At 43.1% G+C, this 26,246-nt stretch overlaps 1 protein-coding gene across 1 annotated transcript in view; it reads left to right on the forward strand.

Moving 5' to 3' along the window:
• The window catches only part of TMX3 (thioredoxin related transmembrane protein 3), a 1,593,937-nt gene that overhangs the window by 602,994 nt on the left and 964,697 nt on the right, over window positions 1–26,246 (forward strand). Inside the window, exon 5 of the mRNA XM_044067138.1 lies at window positions 16,437–16,482. Coding sequence (XP_043923073.1) covers window positions 16,437–16,482 — 46 coding nt within the window. The remainder of the gene's footprint in view (window positions 1–16,436; window positions 16,483–26,246) is intronic.

The following is a 26,246-nucleotide window of genomic DNA, read 5'->3' on the forward strand; positions in this document are numbered from 1 at the left end:
CTGGATCCTTGAGGTACACCAAGGGAGACGGGTAAGTGGGAGGAAAGAGTGGTTTTCCAAAGCACTGCCTGTTGTCTAGATAGGACTTGAACCAGTGGAGTGCTTGAGTATCAAATGAGAGGGTCTTAAGAATATTCAACAGTAGCTGATGGTTAACCATGTCAAATGCTTTTGAAAGATCAATAAAGATAGCAGAGGACAGGGTGTTATTGTTGCGATTTTTGTTAATGTGGTCACAGAAGGAAAGGAGAGCAGTAGTGGTGCTATGGAAAGGTTGAAAGTAGTGCTGCGAGCTGGCTAGTAGGCTATTTTGGAGAAGATGGTCTAATAGTTGACGGTGGATGCATTTTTCCATTATTTTAGCAATAGGAGAGAGTAGGGCAGTTGGGTGAAAGTTGGAAAGATGTTCATCGTGCATACAGCTGCAGTCATAACAGATGGGTTATCCTGCCGTCAGGCGGGTCCTCGGTCGGCCGAATTCCAAAGTCTAGGTTCGGCGTCGGTTGTCGTCACTTCTTCCCTGACGTCAGTGCGGCAGGGGTATAAAAGAGACAGCCGATGCCATTTTCTCCAGTCTTTCTTGCCGCACGGTGCCCGAAGCAGAAGCAGTTCGCAAGTGCCGGTCGGCCAGCTCCTGAGATTTACGAAAGTATTTCAGCCAAAGTCTTCTTGAAAGCTAAGTACCCCGTTGGGGAAACTTTTCTTGCCTCAGACCGATGTCACAGGCGCCCAAGGGGCAGAGGGCAACCTCAAGGATCCTTCAGAGCCAGACAGTGGCAAGCATCAACCCCAAGAGGTGGAGAAGATAGATCACAGTCTTTTAGAAAACAGACACAATGACTTCCTCCTACACCTGCCAAGCAAAGCTTTAATGGCAGCACCTTTAGGCGGAAAATTAACATTATTCTCAAAAAATTGGCATATTGTTACAAAAGACAAATGGATTCTGGACATTATAGACAGAGGCTACAGGTTCCACTTTCACACCCTTCCAAAAATGAGAGGCATGCCAAACCTGCCACAAAATCAAAGGGCAGAGGCACAAAAACAAGTTTCAGCTCTCATGGACATGAAAGCAATTCAAGAGGTACCTGCAAAAGAACAAGGTCAAGGGTTTTATTCCAGACTATTCCTGGTACCGAGGAAAGACAAAGATTGGAGACCTATCTTAGACCTATCCATCCTAAACACATATCTACAGGTGCCAAAATTCAAGATGCTCACATTACAGCAGCTTCTTCCCATGCTGGGCAAGGAGTCTTGGCTGGTAACATTGGACCTCAAGGAGGCATACCTGCATGTCCCTATCAGACAAGATTGCAGAAGATACCTCAGATTTCTTGCAGGTTCAACCCATTACCAATTCTCTGCATTGCCCTTTGGCTTATCTACTGCGCCCAAAGTGTTTACGAAATGCCTGGCATCAGTAATCGCCTTCTGCAGACTACAAGGGATACAAATCTACCCATATCTGGACGACTGCCTGATCCAAGCGGACAGCAAGGACATACTACTGCAGCACCTGGCGTTTGTAATAAAACTGTTGAACTTCCTGGGATACACAGTCAACAAAAAGAAATCAAAACTAATACCCTCTCAACAAATAATTTTCCTGGGTGCCAGCTTGGATACAACCACCCAAATGGCCTACCTCACGCCAGACAAGCAAGGGCAACTGTCTCAATACTTCAGAAAAATGGCAACTTACACCAGGCTAACTGCAAGGAAAATCCTGCAGGCTCTGGGATTCATGGCATCTTGCATCCTACTAATCCCAAGTGCAAAGCTGCATATGAGGAAACTTCAATGGTACCTGAAAAACTTATGGTCTTAACACAGCCACAGCTTGGAAACAATTATCCCACTCATTCCATGCCTTCAAAAGGAATTTTTGTGGTGGACTCAAGCTTGCCAAAGAAACACAGGTCTTCCTTTCTGTGTACCTCAAGCAACTCAAATCATCACAACAGACGCCTCAGACTACGCCTGGGGAGCACACATGACAGATCAGTGCATTCAGGGAAAATGGACCCGAAAAGAGAAGCACCTTCACATCAACCAAAAGGAAATGCTAGCCATGCAAAAGGCTATTATGACCTTCAAAGACCTACTGCATCCAGGCCAGCTATTGATAAGGACAGACAACACCACAGTGATGTGGTACATAAACAAACAGGGGGGAACTCATTCATACCCCCTGTGCAGGCAAGCCATGACCCTATGGAACACAGCACTGGAATTGCAAATTCAACTGCAGGCACAATTCCTGCCAGGGAAGGAAAACACACTGGCAGACAACCTAAGCAGAAATATGACAGATCCACACGAATGGAAGTTGCATCCTCAACTTTTCACAAAGATAACTCAGGCATGGGGACAGCCAGACATAGATCTCTTTGCTACCCACAGAAATCGCCAGTTGAAAAAATTTTGTTCAAGGACCTATCATCCACAGGCCTGTAAAGTGGACGCACTTTCCTTCAATTGGGCAACCTTGACAGTCTATGCCTTCCCGCCTCTTCCTCTGCTGCCCAAAGTTCTATTAAAAGCCAGAGCAGAGAGGCCGAATATGATTCTCATCGCTCCAGACTGACCAAGACAACACTGGTATCCGCTCCTGAGGAGCCTGACACATTCCCCACCATGGACCCTACCTCTAGTCCCTCTTCTGTTGTCCCAGCACAACTACAAAACCCTTCACAGCCAACTCAAAACCCTAAATCTAGCTGCATGGAGAATTCCTTGATTTCCCAACAGTTTCTCCTCTCCAAGGAGGTGCAGGATGTTATCTTGGAGGCCAGAAGACCTTCTACTAGAAAGGCTTACGCCGCCAAATGGAAACGATTTTGTGCCTAGAATCAAGAAAAGGGACAGAATCCTTGGGTAATAAAATATACCTCAAATTTTACAGTACCTAGCTGAGATGTTAAACAATGGACTTTCCTTCTCCTCCATCAAGATCCACGCTTCAGCCATTTCTGCACAATACAACACAGATCCTCCATTATTCTCTCACCCTCTCTTAAGGCAGTTCCTCAGAGGGGCAAATAATTTAAAACCCCCAAGGAAACCACCAGTCCCTGCTTGGGACCTCAACTACGTATTGGAAAAGCTGACCCTTCCTCCCTTCGAGCCAGCTTCTTTAACAGACTTACAGTACTTGTCATGGAAAACAGCCTTTCTTCTAGCTATCACCTCAGCATGCAGGGTTTCGGAGCTACAGGCCCTCATGGCTGTGCAACCATTCATCATTTTCCATCAGGACAGAGTTTGCTTACGAACCAATCCTACCTTTATGTCAAAGGTAGTATCCAGTGTAGCTTTGAATCAGACTATCCACTTACCTACCTTTTATCCTAATCCACAAAACAAAGGGGAAAGACTTCTGCATTCCTTGAACATTCACAGACAACTTCGTTACTACTTGGACAGAACAAGCCATTCAGGAAATCTGAGCAACTCTTTGTGTCCTATGCTGTAGGTGCTCAGGGAAAGGCTATTTCCAAACAGACAATTTCAAAATGGATAGCCCACTGCATACGCTTTTGTTACTCATTTCATGGAAAAACTGTGCCTGCATGCATCAGATCCCACTCCACCAGAGCCACAGCTACCTCTGCAGCCTTCCTCAGGGGGGTCCCTACCAAGGACATTTTGGAAGCAGCCACCTGGAGTTCAGTGCACACTTTCTCCAAGCAGTATCACCTCCCACTATACTCAAAATCTAGAGCGGGCTTTGCCACAGCAGTCCTGCAGGGCATCCTAGCCCCTCCTAGTTCCACTTAGTGCCTACCACCCTTACTTAGCTTTGGGATTCTACCCATCTGTTATGACTGCAGCTGTATGCATGATGAACATAGTACAGTTTTGTACCTACCATAAATGTAGATGTTCGAGTGCTCATACAGCTGCAGTCCAGGTTTCCCTCCCTCCATCCCCTCTTAGGACAGGCCTTATGACAAACACTTTTCATATAACCTTTTTGGGGTATTCTTTTATGGTGGATTTGCTTGCAGCTACTGTTTTTTGATTTATCAACATTGCATCTTTGCATAACATTATGTTTGCCTTCCTTCTGGGGGCACCTGACATCTGGGGCAAGAAAAACTGAAGAAAATGGCGTCGGCTGCCTCTTTTATACCCCTGCCGTACTAACGTCAGGGAAGAAGTGACGATAACCGACGCCGGACCTAGACTTTGGAATTCGGCCGACCAAGGACCCGCCTGACGGCAGGATAACCCATCTGTTATGACTGCAGCTGTATGAGCACTCGAACATCTACATTTATGGTAGGTACAAAACTGTACTTTCTGTGGAGCTGCCTCCTTTATGTAGTGGGATGATATGAGCGACTTTCCAGATGGCTGGGATCATACCTTCATTAATGGTTCTATTTGTTAGGATAGCAATAGGGTAAGCAATTTTACATGAGAACATAGTCTTGTGGGCAAATTGGGGGCACGATCTCTGTCCAGAGATAGTCTTTTGTCATTATTCTTCATTTAAAAAAAATATATATCTTTATTTATTTTGAAAAATTATCTCTCTAAACTTTTTTGAAAAGGAGTACATTTACTAAGAGAGAATGTCATCAGTCTCTTTACTCTTAATGCCCTCATTCCTGTATAACTTGACATAGATGTAATTTCCCCCTGCAGCAACATTATTGTGTGGAGATTATTAAAAAGAAGCTGTGTGGATCCATCTTGAATGTACCTCTGGAGTGATTGCATACAAGGAAAATCCAGCGAATGGTATCTGAAGAGCAGCTGGCTCCAACACCATCCCCTCTTGTCTCGGTGAATTACTCTTTTCCAATCCATAAGGAAGGAATTCCTTTGGTGGATGGCTGAGTGCATGTCAACCAGGCCTGGCCTATTGCACTCTCCTTCCCAAGCCCAACACTCACCACTGACCCCTCAGACTGGGGAAGTTGACCCTGTCTGGGCCATCTTAAAGCAAACAACTCCTAAACCAGAAGAATGCAAAGAAGACATGAGTCTAAGAGATAGTGGTGCTGAGTAAGTTCAGAACAGACAGTCTAAAAGTGGTGACAGGCAATTCAACGAGTTGTGTGGCACTTTAGCAAGGAGGCGGAAACACACACACACACACACACACACACACACACACACACACACACACACACACACAGATCCAGTTTTGTAGAATGGTGATGCTATTCTGGTAGGCAACTACATCTCCTCAGGGCAAAATACTGGCAGAAAATCTGAGGCAGTCATCAGTCGATTGCTGTGAATGGAAAAATGGGTCTGTGAATTTTCAATACCATATCAGAAACTGTCAGGAGGTCACTGATATATTAGTTTGTCTCTGATGACAGCTATCTACTAGTTCCTCACTTTCTGCTCCAGATTTCTCACTCCCAAAATGTGGGTCATGTATGCCTTCAGTCTGACCTACAGAGGGGAGACTGTTTTATATCTTCCTCCTCCCACTTCTTTTAATCCCTTCAGTATTATAAAAGAGACAGGGATGGGGAGGGCTATCGCATCCTGTTTGCTCCTTTTTGACCATGCAGCCATAGTGTTTCACCTTAACAGAAGTTGCTCAGTGAGATATCTAATACTACTTCAACACAGCACTGTGTTAACTCAGTAGGGAAGTACACTGGTGCATCCAAGTTTATGCTAGCAGCTTGGATCTTTAAAGCCTAGTTTCTATCAAGCACAGGCTTTTCAGGCAAGGTAGGTATGGTTTTGCAAGAAGCCAGGTTGTCCATAATGTCGTACCTGGCAGTACGGAAAAGATTCTCCTTGTGGTATAGTGCCAAAAATATCTCAAGTGCTGCCCAAGAGACAGAGTTCTGCAGTACTCAACAGGGCTTATGACTAATTGCCTATATGTATGCTTCAGTTGAGATGCACTCTTGAAATGTCACAGCTTAGTGAAGCAGTTCCTAAAGTAGGGTCTTGCACATCAGATCCTTTTCTATAAGGTCTGAACTTCATTTTACAGCAGCTAACCGTAGCTCCATTTGAAGCCAGTGCTTCAGCCTCTCTTAAATTTATTTTCTGGAAAACCATGTTCCTAGTGGCTGTAAGTGTAACATCCACAAGAAGTGTGCCAAAGACTGAGTTTCAAGCCCTCTTGCTGAAGAGCCTTATACATTCTTCTGGGAGGATGGGGTTAGTGTAAGGGCTAGCTCTTCATTCATGTCAAAGGTAGTATCAGAGCTGTGCATCAATCAGACTATAACTTTCCTATTCTGTTCACAAATTAACAGAATACAGAGGAAAGAATCTTTTAATTAATTAGTTATTCAGGATTTGGAAACTTATGTTGACAGTGACCTAACTTTTGACCCACATGTGTCTGTTGTAAGAAAATCCATCTATACTGTACAGCTTATAAACAAAGGGATTGTGTCTAGATCTAGGGTTGTCATTGTCCCCCTTTACTCAGCCCTCATTAGGCTAGTCATTGAATATAATGCTTCATTTGGCACATATCTTTTCCAGATGCAAGCAACATCTGAAACGCCCACATGGATACCTTACTTAAAAGGATAAAAGGCCTAAACAACATTTCCACCTGTACTGACTCAGAGCCCTGTCACTATACTCTGTATCCTACAGCCTGCTAAGAGGTGACCTGTGTCTGGCATACAAGGCATCGTCTAGCCCATTACTGATGGGTTTACTGCACATCAGCAAGTCATAAGGCAAGAAGAATAACAGCATGTTCTCAAAACAGCATGTGACAAGACTGTAGAACAGATGTGCAGTAGAGCATCAATAGAATGGTTTGGAGGGACAGGTATGTCTCGCATAGGATACTGTTGCTGTGGAAGAGACTCCCATCCATATAAAACAAAGTTCATCCCTGTCCATATTCAACTTGGATGTATAGATGGGAAATAGAAAAATTTACCCCAGGGCTTCCCCCTGTATTACTGATGGACAGCGGCAGCTCCTAAATGCTTTTATCCCATGCATGGGTCAACTACAGTTGTCTATGGTATGATCCCAGTTATTCTCATTAGGGGTAATACATAATTGTCGACTGTGGGATGGGTAAGGCCAATCTCTAACTGAATGGAAAAGTTTAATTTGAGCACAAAAAGGGAAATTGGCTAGGGTTAAAATGGCATGTAAGAGCAGCTAGCCTTTTCCTTACCTTTGAGCAGTTAGACATCCACAAACAACTGTTAATGTAAAATTGACCAAGCTTACAAATGAGACAAGTGAATCAGTTTGTGTCCTTCAAGACAGGTAAACAAGACATGCCAGTATTCAAGTAGACACTGTCAAATTGTATGGTCAACTGCATGATATTCTATGAGGCAGCAAATGAAAACTAGATGCTTCTGTGAAGGCCCATTCATTTGCCGTTCGAAATAACGAAATGTTAAACTGAAACCACACATTTTGAGCGTACACAGTGTCGCCCCAAATGATTGACACATTTGAGTCGACGTTGCCGAAAATGTGACGTGATAGCCGTATAGGAGCTGATGTAAATTAAACTCCTATACGACATATCACATTTTTTGAGGGAGGCAAGCCCCCCTGCACTCCCCTGTGGGGCACTGTGCCCCCCACCCCTGCTACAAATATATTCCAACTCTGAGATTGCACTACAGTGGGGATATTGATGAATTTCAAATCCCCACTGTACCACAATCCCATACACATAGTCAAACACACTTATGCGAATGCACTACTACATTCACATAAGTGTGTTTGACTATCCAGTACACTTTTCATTTTGGGAACGACATTCTGATTTTCGGCAGGATAACTGCCAACAGAATGTCATTCACACAAATGATAGTAAACCTCTTAACTCACCAAGGAAACTAGTCTCTCCTCCTTGGGATCTCAATTTTATGCTGAGAAAGTTTACATTACCTCCTTTTGAACCACCATCTTCTGCCACTTTAAAATGCTTCACCTGGAAAACTGTTCTGCCCTTGGCTCTCCCCTCTGCTCAGAGAGTTTGAGTTACAAGCTCTTGTGGCCAACCAAACTTTTGTTATTTTCCACAAGGACAGGGTGACTCTCTGGTATAATCTACCGTTAATGCCTAAAACAGCAAATGAGCTGTTCCTCAGTTAGGCTAATTCACTTACCCACCTTCTTTCTCACCCCACAAAATAGAGGGAAAAAGAGTCTTACATTCTCTGGCCATTCACAGAACACTGAGATTTTATCTGGACAAAACTAAATCCTTCAGAAAAAACAGCCAGCTGTTTGTATCCTTATGAGCCCTAAGCTGGACCAGCCAGTCTCCAAACACACTGTTGCAACTTGGAGGATCTCTAAGGCATTCTCCTTCTACTATTTTCTTTGTGGTAAATTCTTGCCTTCCTGCCAGAAGGCTCAATCCACTAGGGCAGTGGCTTCCGCAGCTGCTTTCCATAAAGGAGTAGATGTCAGATCTGTCTTGGAAGCAAGATTGCAGATGCCACACAAACTAGTGCACACGTGTGAGCATGTACACACAGACACACACACTTACAGCCAATTCAGTTGTATCACTCCTTTGGGATCAGAGAGGAAACCAGAGTACCTGGAGAAAATTTATATGAAACCCCACACAACCACAAGGGAGTACATGTAGATTCCACATGGAAGGCCCTTCAGCAGATGACTAACTTGGTGAACCTTTTACAGTGGGGCAGCAGTGATGCGCATTGTACTACTGTGCTGCACATCTACCTGCTCAGTGCATGTTAATTCAGGTATTGGCAAAGCCTTTGATGGACCTTTATTCAGCATTGCTAGTTACTAGGGTGGCTCTTGTACATTGAGTAGCTGCAACAGTAACTTTTGTCTTTAATTTCTCCAAATCTTTTGGGTTTCTAATACCATGACAGGAATGGACTACATTCCCAAGTCAAAATACGATTGAAGTTCATGAAATTAGTATTGTTTCAGTCTCTGATGTCAGCTAAAAGTGCTCTTCGCAGCACCCGCAGTGTGCCCAGTAATGACTTCTCCTGCAAGTTCGTACAGAGTTATATGTATTGGAAGCATATCTAAATATGATTGTAGATTCTTATAAGACCCGTTGCTTCTACTACTATTGGAACTATCTGTCTTCCACATTGCTGTCATTTCTGCCTGCAAATTCTGATATTTTATGACTTTGTGTCCCTCTATATGCAACACACTGTAGTCACTGGGTGTGGCGATTTCAATGATCAATGCTACGTTTGTCTTCTTTTCTTGGACCACTATGTCCAGGTCGGTACTGGAGCCGACTGCCCTTCTCGTTGTTTCTTCCTTCACTTCAACAGCCGCGTTGGGTCGGTGCGTGTGTGGAACAGGTGAAATGGTGAGTACTCCGACTCTCTTACTTCTCTTCCTTCTTCTTGGGTGCGGACAAAGGACCTCCTCTGGCCCATTTGAGGCTTGGGTGCCCTTTTTCTCCCTTTGCTCCCCTAGCCTCTGCGTCGGCTGCAGGGCTCTCTCGGCCGGTCGCCTCGATCGGTTGGACCTTCAGGATTCTTCTGTCCGCCTTGCTTTATGAGTAGTGCCTTAGCCAAATCTTCTGTGCTTAGCCACTTCTTTATTTTCGCACCACACCTTCTTCCATTTTGAGACTGGTGCTTCGAGTTCCCCTGTCTCTGGCAGACCCCTAGGCCTAGAGGATACCCCCTCCTGGTTCCTTCTTTCTGTTCCCCTCTCGCTCCACGCGCTTTCTCGAGGAACCCAGAAAAGAAAAAGTGTAGAGGAAACACGTCTCTTCTCTGATGAGGAGGACCTCGATGATACCGCGCGGAAGGGTCCCAAAAGTCTCCGCGGAGATCCTCGAGCATACATAGTGGGAAAGAAATCCTCAACGAGGCGACTGGCAGTCCAAACCCCTCTTCTGCTGGGTTCTCTGGTGAGGAGTCTCGGGGCCTCATCACCTCTGGACCTCTCCACCCCCACCCTCCCCTCTGGGTTTGGGATCTTGATCTTCTGTTTGTGGACTCCTCGGGAACTATGGAACCTCGGTGCCTGCTTAACAAATTTCTTCTTTCCCCACGGACAAAATTTCTATCAAGGGGCCGGGCAGTAGATATATCCAATGCTGTGGAGATGTGGCAAGGCCGGTGGTATCCCCGGCGTCGTCCATCTCCTCTAGGAGCAGTGGTATGGCGTCATGACAGCGTACGATGACTTACTGACCCTTTCGTTAAGGTCCTGAATTGTTGGCACACTTTAGCTGCCTGCAGGAGGTCCTGTCAAGGGGCTGCAGACTCCTCTCGGGTAAGATTGTGAGCAGTTGGGGTCAGGTTCAGTTCAGTTATCTCCCTTTCTTCTTTATCTTATCTAACCTCCAGGGCTCTCATCCGCTATGCTCATGGGAGAGTAGGCGAGGCTACAGGAGTTGCTACGAAGACAAGCCTGGCCGCCCTGTCCACTGCCGCTTGCTTTTCAGTCTTCCCTTTGCGGCTCCTTTTGATCTCTTGCCGAGGTTGTTTGATCGTCCTCATTGTTTTGAGCCAAGTATGAGCAGTCTCAAGACTTTTGCTCTTTCAGGTGAGTTTGACTTTCCACTCTGTGACAGGCCCTATCGCCAAGACTTTCGAATGGGTGGGAAGATGGTTCTCGAAAATCTCAGTGGTTTTAATGCGCCACAGCAGGCGACTCGGAAGGAGATTTTGAATTCTAGAATTTTTCTGGAAGTGGATTTCCAGAGTGACACAGCCTCCTAGAGGCGGAGGAAGGCCCCTTTGGTGGAAACATCTCCCTCCAACATCCTGAAGGTCCCTGTGCAGTCATGGCCTGTCGGAGTGGTTTTGAACACTTCGGGCCTGGACTCAGGGTCAATGGAGGACCAATGGGTGCCAGTGATATTACCATTTGATTAGATCACCATTTAGATCACCATCCCCACCCCTCCACCCAGCGCACGGGTCCCACCAGCACCCGGGTTCTAGCAGCTGCCTGCACCAACAAGCGTGTGCGAAGAGTGCTCCAAGGTGTCAAGGGACTGCGCCAAGGTTGTCACTTACTCAAAAACCCACTTGGTGCCAGACCCATTACTTAACTGGAGACCATCTTGGATCCAAAAGAATTCAACGATTAGTAAAATCCATCAATTTACAATGGTCACCTCCATTGTTGGAAGTCCATGTTTGGGGTAAGGTCCACAAATGTTACTCCATTACTACCAGCTTACTACCAACACTTAATAGCAGCCTGTCCAGCTTTAGCTTGCGAACAGTCCTTTTGAGTTTGGCTCTCCCTTCTCAGTCTGAGCTTTGGCCTCCTGTTGCCCCAGAGTGTTCACCAATGACTTGGGCGGTAGTGGTTGAGGATTCCAGCATAGGATTCCAGCTGTCGGAAACTGCCCTCGACTGGCTCCTAACTGCCTCAGCAGAATCTAACAGCTGAATCTAAATCTAACTATTATCAAATTATCACCTTTCATTGGATCATCTTCTTCAGCTCAAGCAAAGTCAAGCAGCCATCCATGCGTATAGATCTCATAGAGACAAAATAAATACAAGACTTCCTTCCTGCAGGAAAGAGAAGACTCAAAAAAAATTGGTTCAAAATCAGCAAAAGGAGTTTTCTAGGATCTATCTTTTGAACTGTTGATAATGGATGATCCCATGTGATGTAGACTTCATAATTTCCAATGACACTTCGTGGCTGATTTTAACAGTGTTTTTCAGCTACTTCAGTAGCATAATGTTTGCACAATCCCCAGTGCAACAGTCTTGCCACATTGTTACGCCTTTCAGTATGCAGTCCTTCTGCCATTAGTATGTTGCAACCAGCAATGAGGTGTGCAACTGTTTCCAATTCTGTTTTAGAAAACTTACATGTGCCTGTTTCTCCTACATGTTCAATGGGCTTTGTAAACCAATGTGTATGTAGCCCACTATCTTGTGCCGTCAATATTAACCTTTCATCTCTTGGTTTGAATACACCTCTTCTTAACCATTCCTGCGTTCGTTCCTGATCAACATGAGGTTCTTCCAGAAGTTTTCTATACTTGCAACTATATTTATGCATTTTCCACATTTCTTGCCTTCTCATTTGGTCTTTCACCTTATATTCTTTCTTTTGTTTTTTGGCACATTCAGTTGCTGCCTGATTTCTATCTACTTGTGGTTTGATTTCCATTCCTGCTTGACGCCGATGTACTTCTGGTAGCGTAAGCAGGGAAATCATCTTAGATTTATTCTCCTCATGTTTCAAAACTTTCAGTACATTTGGGTCTTGTGAGGTCAGCAAATATGTGTCGAGTCCTACAAATTCAGATCTGTACATGTAATTAATTTCAAGGAGGCACATCCCTCTTTCAGAACAGGGAATATATAATGTTTGTATGCACTGATTTTTATAAATCATTTGGTGAGCATGAAGCATCCTTCTTATTTTCCTATGTAATCTATCCATCATGTTTTGGGGCCAGTCAATTACTCCAAAACTGTAAATTAGGACAGGAAGAGCAAATTGGTTTATAGCTTGGATTTTGTTTGTAGATGTCAATGTTGTTTTCAGGATTAATTTAAGTCTTCTAAATTATTCCTTACTAAGTTTTATTCACATTTGTTCATGTTTTATTGTTGATCATTCATCAGTTCCCAAGTATTTATGCACTTCCTCTTGCTCAAGTTCTTTTATATCACATTCTTGTCCCAAACTAATGTTTTCTTGGTGCTACAGTTTTCCTTCTTTAAAGGTTGCTTTTGCACATTTATCAAGACGAATTGTCATCTTTATATAATATGAAAAAGTTTTAACAACGTGCAGTTGTACTTTCAGTTCCTCATCTGATGAGTTGTACCATTTTAAATAGTTGACAAAGAAAAGATAAGACTTTACAGTTTATTTTCTAGGAGCCAAATTGTAGCAATGGCCTAAGTTGTTAAGTAGACAGCTTAATGGGTTAAGGGCAAGGCAGAATAACATCGGTGACAGAGAGTCACCTTGGAATACCTTTGAATTTAAGTCCCTGGAATAATAATTTGTACTTTATCATGGCTTAATTGCAAAGTGGACTGCCACTGTTTCATGGTCACTGTAATGTAGTCGATCAGTGTAGGGTGTATCTTATACATTTTTAAGCACTGTTTTATCCATGAATGTGGGATACTATCAAATGCTTTTTTGTAGTCAGTACATGCCATAATTAAATTCTTCCCCTTTTTACAGTTCTCCACTATGACTTTAACAGCAAATGATTCTTTGTTCCATATGACTTTCTTTTATTGGCGTTTTGTTCTATTGCCCTAATTGAGTTTTCTTCGTAATGATTGTAAACTCTGTCACAATCAATTCCAGTGTATAGTTTGTACATCGTCGGAAGGCAGGTTATTGGTCTATAATGTTTAGGATAGCTTGCAGGTTCACTGTAAGTAGGAGCATTGTTTTTCCTGTTAGGTAGGTTGGTGTCTCTTTGGGGTGTATATATAAATAGTTCTTATTCATGGCTAAATCTTCGTGCAATGATGTTAATACTTTTAACAGATGTTAGGTACTACATCTGGGCCTGGGGTTTACCAATTAGAAGCTTTTCTTAACTTTGTTTCAACCTCTCTGGCTGTTACTTCATTCCATTTCATATCCTGTACCTTTAAACTTGTCATTCTTTCTTTTACTTCTATCCATTTAGCATCTTTGTTATGTTCCACAGGATCTTCATAGATACTTCTCCAAAATGTATCTATTTCTTCTTTTTTTGTGGTCTTTCAATTCTTTTTACCTTGTTTCTCAATCTCTCTAAAACTTTTTTGGATTATCAGTAAATTGCTTATTTTGTACTTTTTCTTTATATTTATCTGTGCATCTTCTAAGTTTTTCCGCCTGTGCTGAGATGTTTAGTTTATTTGCGATAGTGCATGATAGATCCAGATCTGTTCTAATACTGAACATTGCTTTTATCACGTGTAACAGTGGCACTTCTTGTCTTAATTGCTTTGTATTTTTCTCTATTCGATACTTCCATGATGGTATTCGATTTCTCCCCTTTCTCTCCCTCACTACACAGTGTTCTTGTGGTTCAACTTTAATAGTTATTAATTTAGCTGCCCAGTAATATATCCTATTTACTTATGTTATATCACATGGATCTCTATGGAGAGTCCTAATTAATATGTTTGTTTTATCAAACTTCTGACTTTTTGAGTTTTATTGACCTTCTGCAGTCTGTTTCTTTCATTGATCTTAATATGTCTATCTATCTCTATTAAGTCGAGTAACTCTTCTCTTAGCTCGTTTTCTTCTAAACTGAGAGCAGAATTTTTTTGTTTTCCATTTCCTGTGGTCATTCTATAGAAAGTTCTGGAACATCTTCCTGTGGCACATTTTCTTCAATTTCATCCTGTGTCGTCTGTTGCTCTGTCATATGAGAACTCACTGGCCTATCATTCTTCAACATTAACTGAGTCAGGGTTTCCACAGTTTCCTGTTCCTTCCCTTGCTGTCCAGCTTCAAGTGAACATTTATACTGGTTTCCTGTGGAAAGCTCCAAAATATCTTCATATGGCACCTGACCAATTGCTTTCTGGTCTACTGATTTCTCCTTAATTTGCCGTTCCATTGATCTATCCTGTTATGGTGCTTTCTGAATGAAGTTTTCTACACTGAATCCTTCACTTTGCAGGTTCTTTGTAACCTCAGTTTCTATCTCTTTAACTTCTCCATTACTGATTTCCTTTTCTACTTTTCCTCTTTGTCTTCTTATTTTTTGTATAGTAAAGTTTTCCATGTCTGGATTCCTTTGCCTGTATTTCTCTTCAGATTGGGGGCGGGGGGGCTATGAAGGCCCAAGGAAATTGCAAGATCTCTGAGACTTGTGTCTAATATCATAAGTGGTGGAAAGATTAATATTTTCAAGATTAATGACATTCTCATGGAGTCCAAGACTTTCAGTATCAATGGCACCATGGATTTAGTGATGGGAGACCTGCTTATTAATGTGTTCAAGTCTTACAGCTTGAATGACCAAACCTGCAGTGTAAGGCAGACATTGTTGTCTGTAGTATGTCTGTATTTTAACAACAGATCATTTAATAGTGTAACACATGGAAAGTTGATTGAAATAAAATGGGTAGATTGAGATTCTGATGTTACAGGTTAGATCCATAGCCAGAATAAAGAAAGAAGAGTAACATTTATGTTAACAAATCAGGGAGATAGTCTGATGAGACATTACTGTTGACTTAATGTCTTGATCTGCTACTGTTTCTAAGTTTGCAACTGTCATTGCACAGCAAGAGTTTCTCCCGTTCGATTCTGGAGTCTGCATGTCCTTCCCGTGATCGAGTGATGTTAAAGACATGCAGGTAGGTGCGAGTGTGAATGGGTGTGCCTTCTTTGAAGGTTGGGCATCTGGCTGGCAATTTGGCACCGTAAAAATCCACTGCCAATCATTAGTGGACCAGAGTTCCGCTGTGGCGTCCCCTAACCGGGAAAAGCCGAAAGAGAGAGTTGTATTGCATGTAGATACTTGGGGATCTGTTTATCGACAGACAAATTACATGAAGATCTGTATAAAGTTTTAGAATGGTAGAGAATGGCAGCTGAACCTGTCATTTGTGTAGTATGTTTATGCATTTAGGCATGATGATTTGAAGAAAATGATTAGCAGGGGTGATTTGGCTGTCTTGCGGGTACTGAAGTGGAAAAAGATTGTGGAGTGGATGATTATTCTTAAATCACTCTCAATATAGTGGAAAAGTGCTAGGAAAGGTAACTAAGATGATGGGTGGTTATAGGTCAGAGTCTCTGTACATAACAGCAGTGTCACATGACATGGAGTCCTGTATCCAGTTCTGAAAGATTTACTTATTGAAATTTAAGGTGTTAATTGAGGTATTGACAAGTTTCATTGGGATTTCTGGGACATGCAATGTTAAGAATTTGAAGAAGGGTTAGGATACTGACTTTTGGTTAGAGTGGATCTGCAGTGATGGAGTGGGCCTGATTACTCTTAGATAAAAGGTATGTTGTGAAGAGGAAGACTTTTTTCAGTGAAAGAATGGTAGAAAATTGAGGTAGCCTTAAAACAGGTGGAAGAAGGTAAAACATTGTAGGAATTTATGATGTCAGGAAGTGGACAGTGATGTGATAGGAATGACTAGCTACAAGACATCCGATGATGAGTTGTTACTGCTTTTGCCATTGATAATTCATGTGTTTGTATGATATCACCAGTCCGTCGACGTGGTGATGGGAATGTACAGTTTATCTGTTAAGAAAATGGAAAATAGCATGAGGATTGTTTTACTAAGACATTCTAGATATCACTGATGAATTTTATTTATATCCATTTAAATGAGTACATAATGTAATCCTATTTTAGTTTGCTTTTAAAGTTAGTAGAATAGTAAATTAACTGTAGTAAATAGTCACATTTTGTAATCATCTTAATGCTATTATTGTGTAGAATAAGTCACTTGTGACATTTAAGTATACAGCAAAGTTAGCCTTACTTCTGTATGTCTGCTCTTGTTCTATAGGTATTGCATCTGAATTTGGAGTTCGAGGTTATCCAACAATAAAGCTGTAAGTTTTGAACATATGTACTCTGCTGACATCAGTCTGCTATTTGAAAGCTTATCTGTTTTAACGTTATGAAAAAAATATTTGTTACTGTTGCATTATGTTGGATAAGTTGTTTTACACTTCACACCAGTCAGTCTAATGATTATCTCCTTGGCAGAAAAAGCAGAAGTGGCCAACCCTACTCTGTTATCCCATCTTGCCTCTCTGGACCAGGTCTGCAAAATGACTGCCACTCTATGCAGAACTTTGGCATTGGATTCTTGTGCCAGATGCACTTCTGTTGAACGAAAGCATCGTCTTCTTGTAACACCAACAATGATTTTTCATTTTTCAACCCACCTGAAGGCAAAAACACTGTGATTTATTTGGATAATGTATGTGCCACGCTTTTATACAACTGCAGTATATGGTCAGAGACTGTTCAACAGTCCTTGCCCTGCTGCATCAGCGACACCAACTTGTTAATGCATCCAACAAGATAGCAGTTCCCCAAAAAGGAACCAGGGCTTTTGAATTTAACTGGTCCAGAGACAAATGCAAGACTGGGTCCTTGCAAAAAAAAACAATATTGCTTCTGAAATGGAGCTCAGAATGATGAAAAGTGTTCATTTGCAAATGGAGATTAAGGCAATCCTTCTGTTACACTTGGATTTAAATTGTGTTGAACTGGAACACTAAGGGTGGCAGGGGAGACCTGGAATGAGGCACACCTTAGGAGAAGGATGTCAGCGTGGTGAGAGGAAAGAAACCAGTGTCAAGGGATTACTAGCATGAAAGTTGAAAGGCTAGAAGAGGGGGAGAACAATGAGGTCAAGTCTTCCTGTCTTCAGTATGTTCCTTTGGTGGGGTACAGTAATTTCAAACAAGTGGTGCTGGAGGCTTTGCAGGGCTGTATGCAGCAGATAAGATGGCGCAAGAGTAGGAAGAGAGGGAAATGAGAGATTTGGAGAAAGTTGTAGGACGCTATGGAAGGATTAAAAAAAAAGGATATGTCACTGAGGAGGCAAAAATGCATTCATTGACTGAGCATATTTAGGTGGGGAGCTGAATGCCCAGGTGGCTTCCTGATAGATACTGCAAATTGATGGGGTAGAAAAAATTTGTTGCTTTGTGAGAAGTTATGAATAGCATTTTAGCGGGGGGAGGGGGCACCTAGATCAAAGGTGAAGAAGCAATGACCTTTTTGCCCTAGGGGCAGGAGGGTCGGATGACTGCAAATTGTACACCGTTTTCAGTGGTCTGTGCTGATTTAAAAAAATATATTTGCATAGGTTTTGGCAACTAAATTAGAAGTGTTGGGAAAGTTGGTGGAGGAGGGCCAAATTGGCTTTATTTCAGGGAAGGTCCCCAGCAAGACTGTTGGAGGAAGCTGATGGACTGGGTAGAAAGAGAGATAATAAGAGTGGAGACTGGTATTTGAAATAAAAAAAAATAGTTTATACTGTAGAGTGGAATTTTATAAGAGAAGTGCAGAAAGGTTAAAATCTGAGTGACAGTCAGAGGAGTTATGTATAAATAACCCTGGTTGAAAATAGTAGGCATTGGATTTGATATCAGGAGAAGCAGCAAAAGAGAGATGGATGAAACTGGGATTCCCCTTATTCCCATATCTATTTTTCTTGGTTATGGAGGTTCTGACTAGATAAATGTTAGAGAATTTGGCACAGCACAAGGATGTACAGGGATGGAAAAGTTAATATAATGTCATTGTAGATGAATGCATGATGCTGCTTGGGAATTTTCTGGTTGTGTTCCTTGAAGTACTGTGAATCTTTGAACAGTTTGGAGGGTAAAGTCTAGATTTAAAACATCATCCAGAAAAATCAGTGCACCAGTAGAGAGGTGGGATTTGATAAGAAAGAGAGGTCTCCTGGTAATGGACTGTAGGGTTAATATTAAGGATTGAAGATATTGCCATGGTTTCAGGAGATACCCCCCCCCTCACCCCCTAAAGGCCCCATATCTATACAGGAAGAATGCAAAGTCCCTGCAATCGTAACTATGCAGGTAACAGCTGCACTCTCTAAAGCCAAAAACACAGCATTCATGGAACCGGACAACATCCCAGGCTGCGTTTTACATGAACTTTAGAATGAACTGGCTCCCCACTTAAGCACCATGTTCAGTAATAGCCTCGCATTAGGCTTTGTGCCCACTGAATGGCGCACAGCAACAGTTATCCTACTCCACAAAGGGGGAGCCACCACTGATCCCTGGAACTATCACCCTATTAGCATGACAAGCCTGGTCTGCAAGGCCATGGAACATATCATCATGGAACTCATAAACAAAGACATTGGTAACCTCCAAACTCTGGATCCCACCCAGTTCGAGTTTGTGAAAGGCAGATCATGCCTCCTGAAGCTGATTGACTTCTTTGAGGCAGTCACCAAAGCCGTAGATGAGGGTAAGGTGGTTCACACAGCCTATCTTGACCTCACCAAGGCTTTCGACACCATCCCCCATTCTGGAATTATAGCTAAACTCACTAAACTAGGAATAAATTCCTACATCACAAGATGGGTTGCCAACTGGCTCACTGACAGAACCCACACTGTAAAAGTTGCAGACTCCAAATCTAACCTCAAACCAGTGACAAGTGGAGTACCACAGGGTTCAGTCCTGGGACCTCTCCTGTTTGGTATCTATTTATCTGAAGTACAGGCTAACACAGTAGGCCTCTGGCTAATGAAGTTCGCAGATGACGGCAAACTAGGAGCCATAGTCAAGTCCCCAAATGATGTGGACATCCTACAGAACGGCCTCGCTGAAACAGATGCCTGGTGTCAGAGCCATGGCCTCAAACTCAATGCCAAAAAGTTCAGTGTCACCCCCTTTGGTAAAAACTCTGTACCCATGAACTACCACATAGGCAGCAATCTATTTAACACCAAATTTGTGATGAGACCTTGGGGACCCGGTGGACAGTAGTCTCTCCTTTGATAGTCACATCGCCACAGTAGTCAGGAAGTCCTTCTACGTGGCACACCTCATCATAAAAGGGTTCTCATCCAGGAAAAAAGAGGCCATTGTTCCCCTCTACTCGACACTCAGACCCATTAGAGAGTACAACACCCCTTTTGGAATGTACCTCACAAGACATCTGCAGCAGCTGGAAAGGCCACAGAAGTACCTCACAAAGAGGGATTACTGGCCTCAAACAAATGCCCTACACTGACCATCTAAAAAAACTCCAGCTTTACTCCGTAGCATATCACCTACTCCGAGGTGATCTCTGCCTAACATATAAAGTTATGTCAAACCCAGAGCTGTTGGACATGCAACACCTAAAGAAATCCCAATCCCTCTGCCTGCCCCTGTGGGAGTGGTTACTGACTTGAAACTGTAGTTTTATTGGCCATTTTGAGTCAATTCCAAAACTCCTTCATCTTCCTCTCTTAAAACCCTCTTTTGCGCGGTTTTGCGCGGTTTTGAGCATATCGCAACAACTGGCAGCGCCGCCTAATTGGGTTTAAACTATTCCTGGCTCCACAAAGTCTGCTCTTCACTTTTTCCCTTAGAACTGCTCTCTCTCAATTTAAACACCATATTCTCATTCTAAGGCCCTTCACTGGTCCAATTAAGTAATCCTACAAGTTAGCACTATTAAACCATAAGCACTACTTACTCTTATACTCTCTACGATTACCCTGTCCTCTGTTGGTCCGTCTTAAATTCAGTTTCCCTATTACTCTAGCATGTCCAAAGGTCAGTCAATGGTTTCCTCTCCAGTCCAGCTGGTGAATCTGGGAATTTTGAGGCAATGTTACAACTGTCTCATGTACACGGACAACCCTCTCCTCCTCCAAACAGGTTCAAATATATGTGAGAGATGCAACAATTTAGCCAAACTGGAGGCTGAGCTCTCTCATCTCAAAACTGGTGAAACCAGTCAGGAGGAGAAGGTAACCTCACACAACACAATTCCAGTATCACATAGTCCCACCACATCAGCGAACCAAACACATAAATACACAAAACATACTCGGAGGCTCTAAATAAAAATCTACCTAAGCAACAGAGACCTCCAAAGCAGACATCCAAGCAAACGCTACCTCAAAACAAAACACACACAACACATAACCCACAAAGTCAGTGTGCCAAGCAGCCACAGCCCTTAAGGCTGAATAACACACCTGATACTCTTGTTATAGGTGACTCTATTGTCAGACACACTGACGTCCCGCTCACCAGGCTGAATAAAGAGAAGGTCACTGTGAGCTGCCTGTCGGGTGCTAGGATCCGACACATAACGCAAGCACTCAGGTCACTCCAAAGCAAATACAAATATGACTCGGTCATTGTACATGCTAGTGTGAATGACCTGAGACGTACCTCCCTGGACTACATGAAAAGAGACATAGAGGAGCTCTCTGATCATGTAGCCCAGGCTGGTATGACCCTGACCTTGAGCAGCATCTTACCCTCACCTAGAATGATGCCACAGTACTAAGACAAAATGATCGATTTTAACAATTGGCTAAAATTTTGGTGTCATTCAAAGGGGATCCAGTGTCTGTCAGCCTGGGATGACATGCTCGATGAGCCACGTTGCTTCGCTAGGGACGGCTTGCACCTGTCACCACTGGGCTTTCGGATATTGGCAAAGGCTCTTGCCACCCCATAGTGCCTTTTTTAGGCAAGGCTCAAAAGTCAAACCCACCCCCATAGACAGCACAAGGAACAAGAAACTAAGGGTAATGCTGCTAAACGCCAGAAGTCTTAACCTCAAGATGCACGCACTCAAAGCTCTCCTCAGTATGGAGAACATCGATATCTGTGCAGTGACAGAAACCTGGTTCAAGGCTCCAGAGAGCACCCCAGCACTACCAGGCTATACCTCATATCATGCTTTTTGGCCCCAAAACCCGGACCGAACCACAAAAGGAGGGGGAGTTTCCATATTTATCAAGGATATCCACACCTCCAGGTTAGTGGCATTGCACGGTATCGGAGACCATCCATGTGCAACTAACAGTGGGCAAGACTGCTTTTCAGTTTATAGCATCCTACAGACCACCCTCTCAAAGTCAGGAATCCCATTCGGCTTTCCTGAAAACACTGGAGAACATGAAGATCTCTCCGAACACCATTATATTGGGCGACTTCAACTACCCAAACATTGACTGGGAGCACTACTCAAGCCCCAGCACCTTAGCCCAAAGATTCCTGGAAATTATAAACTCAAATGCTATGGAACAACTAGTCACCACTCCCACAAGAGGGGACAACATACTAGACCTGATCATTACCAACATGGGGACTCTATGCTCCACACCAGAAGTATATCCCTCATTGGTAAGATCAGACCATAAATTAATTTCACTGGATGTCCACATCCCGACCCCACCCCAGCCCAGAAAACCACAGTGAAAAACTTCTCAAAAGCGAACTTCTCACTTCTCAAAACCAAAGTGGAATCCTTCAAGGCCCCAGGGCCAGTGGAAACTACAGCCCAAACTGCAGAATCCTATATAAATGCATTCTACGGACATCTCCAGGAATGCATGGATCATGCTATCTCAAACAAAACCAAGACCCAATCATCCAAAGGCAGGCGTCCAGTCTGGTGGACCCCTGCCATAAATAAACTGTACAACAGAAGGAGGAAGCTACTACATGATAGAGCAAAATCCCTAATAGGGAAGGCATCTCTGATCAGTACTAGCAAAGAATTACGATCCCTCATAAAATCCTCCAAGGCCAGCTTCGAGAGAAAAATTGCACAGGACACCAAACACAATCATAAGGCTTTTTTCAGTTATGTTAGAAACCTGGGATGCAACTCCCAGACTTGTTCTGAGTTGATTCTAAACGACAAAATACACTGAACCCACAGACATCGCCAATATCCTGGCAGACAGGTTCAGTGCAAACTTCTCCACCTCCCCAAAAGAGCAAGTATCTATCCCGGCAGAGGGCTGTCTCCCAAACATCTCAGATGCTCACGTGAAGGCTGTCCTCTCCAAAGCAAAAAACACTCCTTCCATGGGACCAGATGGCATCCCAGGTTGTGTCCTACATGAACTACAAGAGGAACTAATCCCTCAAATAAAACAGCTATACAATCTCAGCCTCACTACAGGATATGTGCCCACAGAATGGCGTACAGCAACAGTGGTCCCACTCCACAAAGGTGGAGCCTCTACGGACCCTGGAAACTATCGCCCCATAAGCCTGACTAGCTTAGTCTGCAAGGCTATGGAGAGGATCATCATGGAGCTCATAAACAAAGACATTGGGGACCTACAGACACTAGATCCTACCCAGTTCGGCTTTGTCAAGGGCAGATCCTGCCTTTTGAACCTGGTTGACTTCTTTGAAACAGTCACCAAAGCCATAGATGAAGGGAAGGTAGTCCACACAGCCTATCTGGACCTTGCAAAGGCATTTGACACAATACCCCACTCGGGCATCATAGATAAGCTATCCAGCTTAAATATAAACCCCTATGTCACAAGATGGGTCGCAAACTGGCTCAAAGACAGAACCCACAGAGTGAGAGTTGCTGGAGCCATGTCAGACTCGAAACCGGTCACAAGTGGCGTCCCACAGGGTTCTGTCCTGGGAACACTCTTGTTCAGTATATACTTTTCCGAGGTACAGGCAAACGTGGGAGGACTATGGCTCACCAAGTTCGCAGACGACTGCAAACTGGGCGCCATAATCAACTCTCCAGCTGACACAAACATCCTTCAAAAAGGTCTCACAGAGACAGATAACTGGTGCCAGCGCCATGGTTTAAAGCTAAATGCCAAAAATGTATAGTCATACCCTTTGGCAAAAACAATGTGCCCACAAATTACCACATAGGCAGAAACCCATTAAGTACAGAGAAAGTTATTAGGGACCTAGGGACCCAAGTTGATAGCAATCTCTCCTTTGAAAACCACATTGCCAAAGTGGTTAGAAAGACCTTCTACATAGCCCACCTCATCACGGAGGGTTTCACATCTAGATCAAGAGAGGTAATCGTGCCCCTTTATTTATCCCTCATCAGGCCCATCATAGAATACAATGCCCCTTTTGGGATGTACCTTACCCGACACCTGCAGCAATTAGAAAGACCCCAAAAGTATCTCACCAAGAGGATCAAGGGTCTCAAACAGATGCCATATGCTGCTCTGTTAAAAACTCCAGCTCTACTCAGTTGCATACCGCCTACTTGAGGCGATCTATGCCTGACATACAAAGCTATGTCAAATCCAGAATTAATGGACATGCTCCACCTCAGTAAATCTAAATCCCTTAGAGCCACACGCTCGAGGGACTTGAACCTCAGCACAGAAATAAATAGAACTTGCTGGAGGGACAGGTTCATAACCCAGAGGCTCCCTTCGCTCTGGAATAGAATTCCAGTTCATGTGAGGCAGAGCACCTCACTGAATCTCTTCAAGAAGAATCTTGATAAGTGGATGGGGGATCGTAGGTTTGTCCCAGGGATTACTCCCGTGTCACTATTAGACAGAGGCACAGTAAACTAAACCTTAAAAAGGGCACAGTATACTTAAATCAAGGGGTGGCGTAAGCCATACAGAATCGGGCTAGGCTTATAATTGCCCCAGGGCAGATAGCCTAGTATGAACCTATGAACCTACACACCCTAGGGACCTAAACCTCGTCACCACAATAAACAGGACATGCTGGAGGGATAGATTCCTGTCCCAGAGACTTCCCATAGTTTGGAACAGGCTACCCATCTGTCAAGCAAAGTTCTTCATTAGCACTCTTCAAGAAAAATCTTGATGAGTGGATGGGAAGTAGGGAATACACCCCGGGGATCACTTCTCTGTCTCTGCTCGACAGTGGCACAGGAAAATAACTTTCTCGGGTGGCGTAAACCAGGGAACCTTGTTGGCTAGGCTTACATAGGCCCTTGGGCAGATAGTCTAGTACCTTACCTATGAGAGTGTTAAAGTTACTGGGCGGATGGATAAATAAGGGTCTTATTCTGATCTGTGGTCAGGATTATGATTTCTTCCTGTTTAATTTTGATATAATTTTTAAGGCATTTCTTGGTGGAACCTAAACATTCACTGTATTTAAAAGTGCAGTGGGGCATGTTATCAACTTATTTGAAGGGGGAAGAGGTCCACAGATTAAAAGTAGAATGTGTGTGGCTATAAGTGGTGAGGATAGCATCAGCCAGATTAATGTGTTATGTTGTAGGCATTAATTGAAAGCAAGTGATGCATAAGCGTTGTGGGGAGGAGGGGAGAAAGATGGGAAGACTTTGTACCGTATGCAGAGAAAGTTGGAAAGTGTTGATTAAGTGTGTAACGTTAGGTGGTTGATACTGGAAGACAAATGAAGGTGAGACTTTGTGAGGAAAATTAAGATTGTGCTGAAAGGAAATGTCACCCAAGGGGAATTTTGAAGAATGGCAGCTATTCTGAGAGCACACAATATGATTAATATCATCGGGCAAATGTAGAGTTAACGATTTTGAAATGTTGCAAAATATGTGTGGCCTCAGGGTGAATGGCTAAAGCTTAGACAAGTGAAGCAGGCATTGGCTGGATGGATGGAGTTGAGGATACATGCAAGTAAAGAAAAGGGTAAAGGGCAGGTGTGTTCCATGGGAACAGCGGAAGAGGAAAAGGAATGGAAAGCTGCATACAGTACTCGTAGACCTAGGGAGGAGAGAAAATTATATGGACTTGCAGAAGAAATGGTGTAGTGATAATGGAAAATGGGAAGTGGAAGATATTTAGGGGTGTATATATCTCTTGGAAACTTTAAGAAAAAAAAAAAAAAGGTTTTTGCAGATGAGGAGAGTGTACAGATGGTGCATAATCTTGGTTAAGATTTAAAGGGACCTTTCTGGAAACTAATCCTTCTCCTGCAACTCTTGTATGCGTTGGGAGGCCTTCATACATTCACTTTTCCTAGATAATAATGTCAGCTAAGATTTTTCATTTTTAAATCCACTGGCGGCAGACAGCTGTTTGGGATGGGTCAATAAAGGTACTGGCAATATATGTAGTGGGGATGTGTGGAGGTTTGGCGTAAGGTCATGGAGTAAAGTGCTACGCCATGAGTTAATGTCGTCATGGGAGCTATGTCCATATAAGTAATTCACTGCAACAGTGGTTGATTGGGAGTTCTGTTTAACCTTTTGAGGTAAAACAGAAATACCATAAGTTTGGAAACGGACTAGACAGGAGGGTAAGGTTTCACATTTATAAAAAGTATGTGAAGCATTAGAAAACCAGGGGAGGTAGGGAGATTTAATTGGTCATGGAACAATGTTAATAGAATATGGGGAAAGATTTGTATCAAATACAGTTGAAACTGGAGTGAGGAGGGTAGTATGTATAGCAGAGGTAGATTTAGTGTGTGTGTGTGTGTGTGTGTGTGTGTGTGTGTGTGTGTGTGTGTGTGTGTGTGTGTGTGTGTGTGTGTGTGATAGAGAGAGAGAGTTGGTATGGAGAAAAGATTTATACTGTTAACAGGAGATTTTTATGATTGGATAACCTGTGTGTGTGTGTGTGTATGGTATTCCTTTCATTATTGATGTAAGAATTGAAAAGATTGATTCACTGTATAAAAAAATAAAATAGACAATATGATTAAAGTAAACACTTTGATTTAAATCCCTCATATAGTGCAAGAGGTGTTTTAAACTGTGTGCCTTGGAAGTGTCTGCAGCTCCAATTGTGTGTAATCTCATGCCTTGACATACTGCTTTCTTCAATTTTTTTGTCTTCACACAGATGTTCTTCATGTTTCACTGTTGTAGTCATTACAGTTGGGTTATCCTG

This window comes from Protopterus annectens, chromosome 3.part1 (assembly GCF_019279795.1).
Source record: "Protopterus annectens isolate FY-2018-M chromosome 3.part1, PAN1.0, whole genome shotgun sequence".
NCBI lineage: Eukaryota > Metazoa > Chordata > Ceratodontiformes > Protopteridae > Protopterus > Protopterus annectens.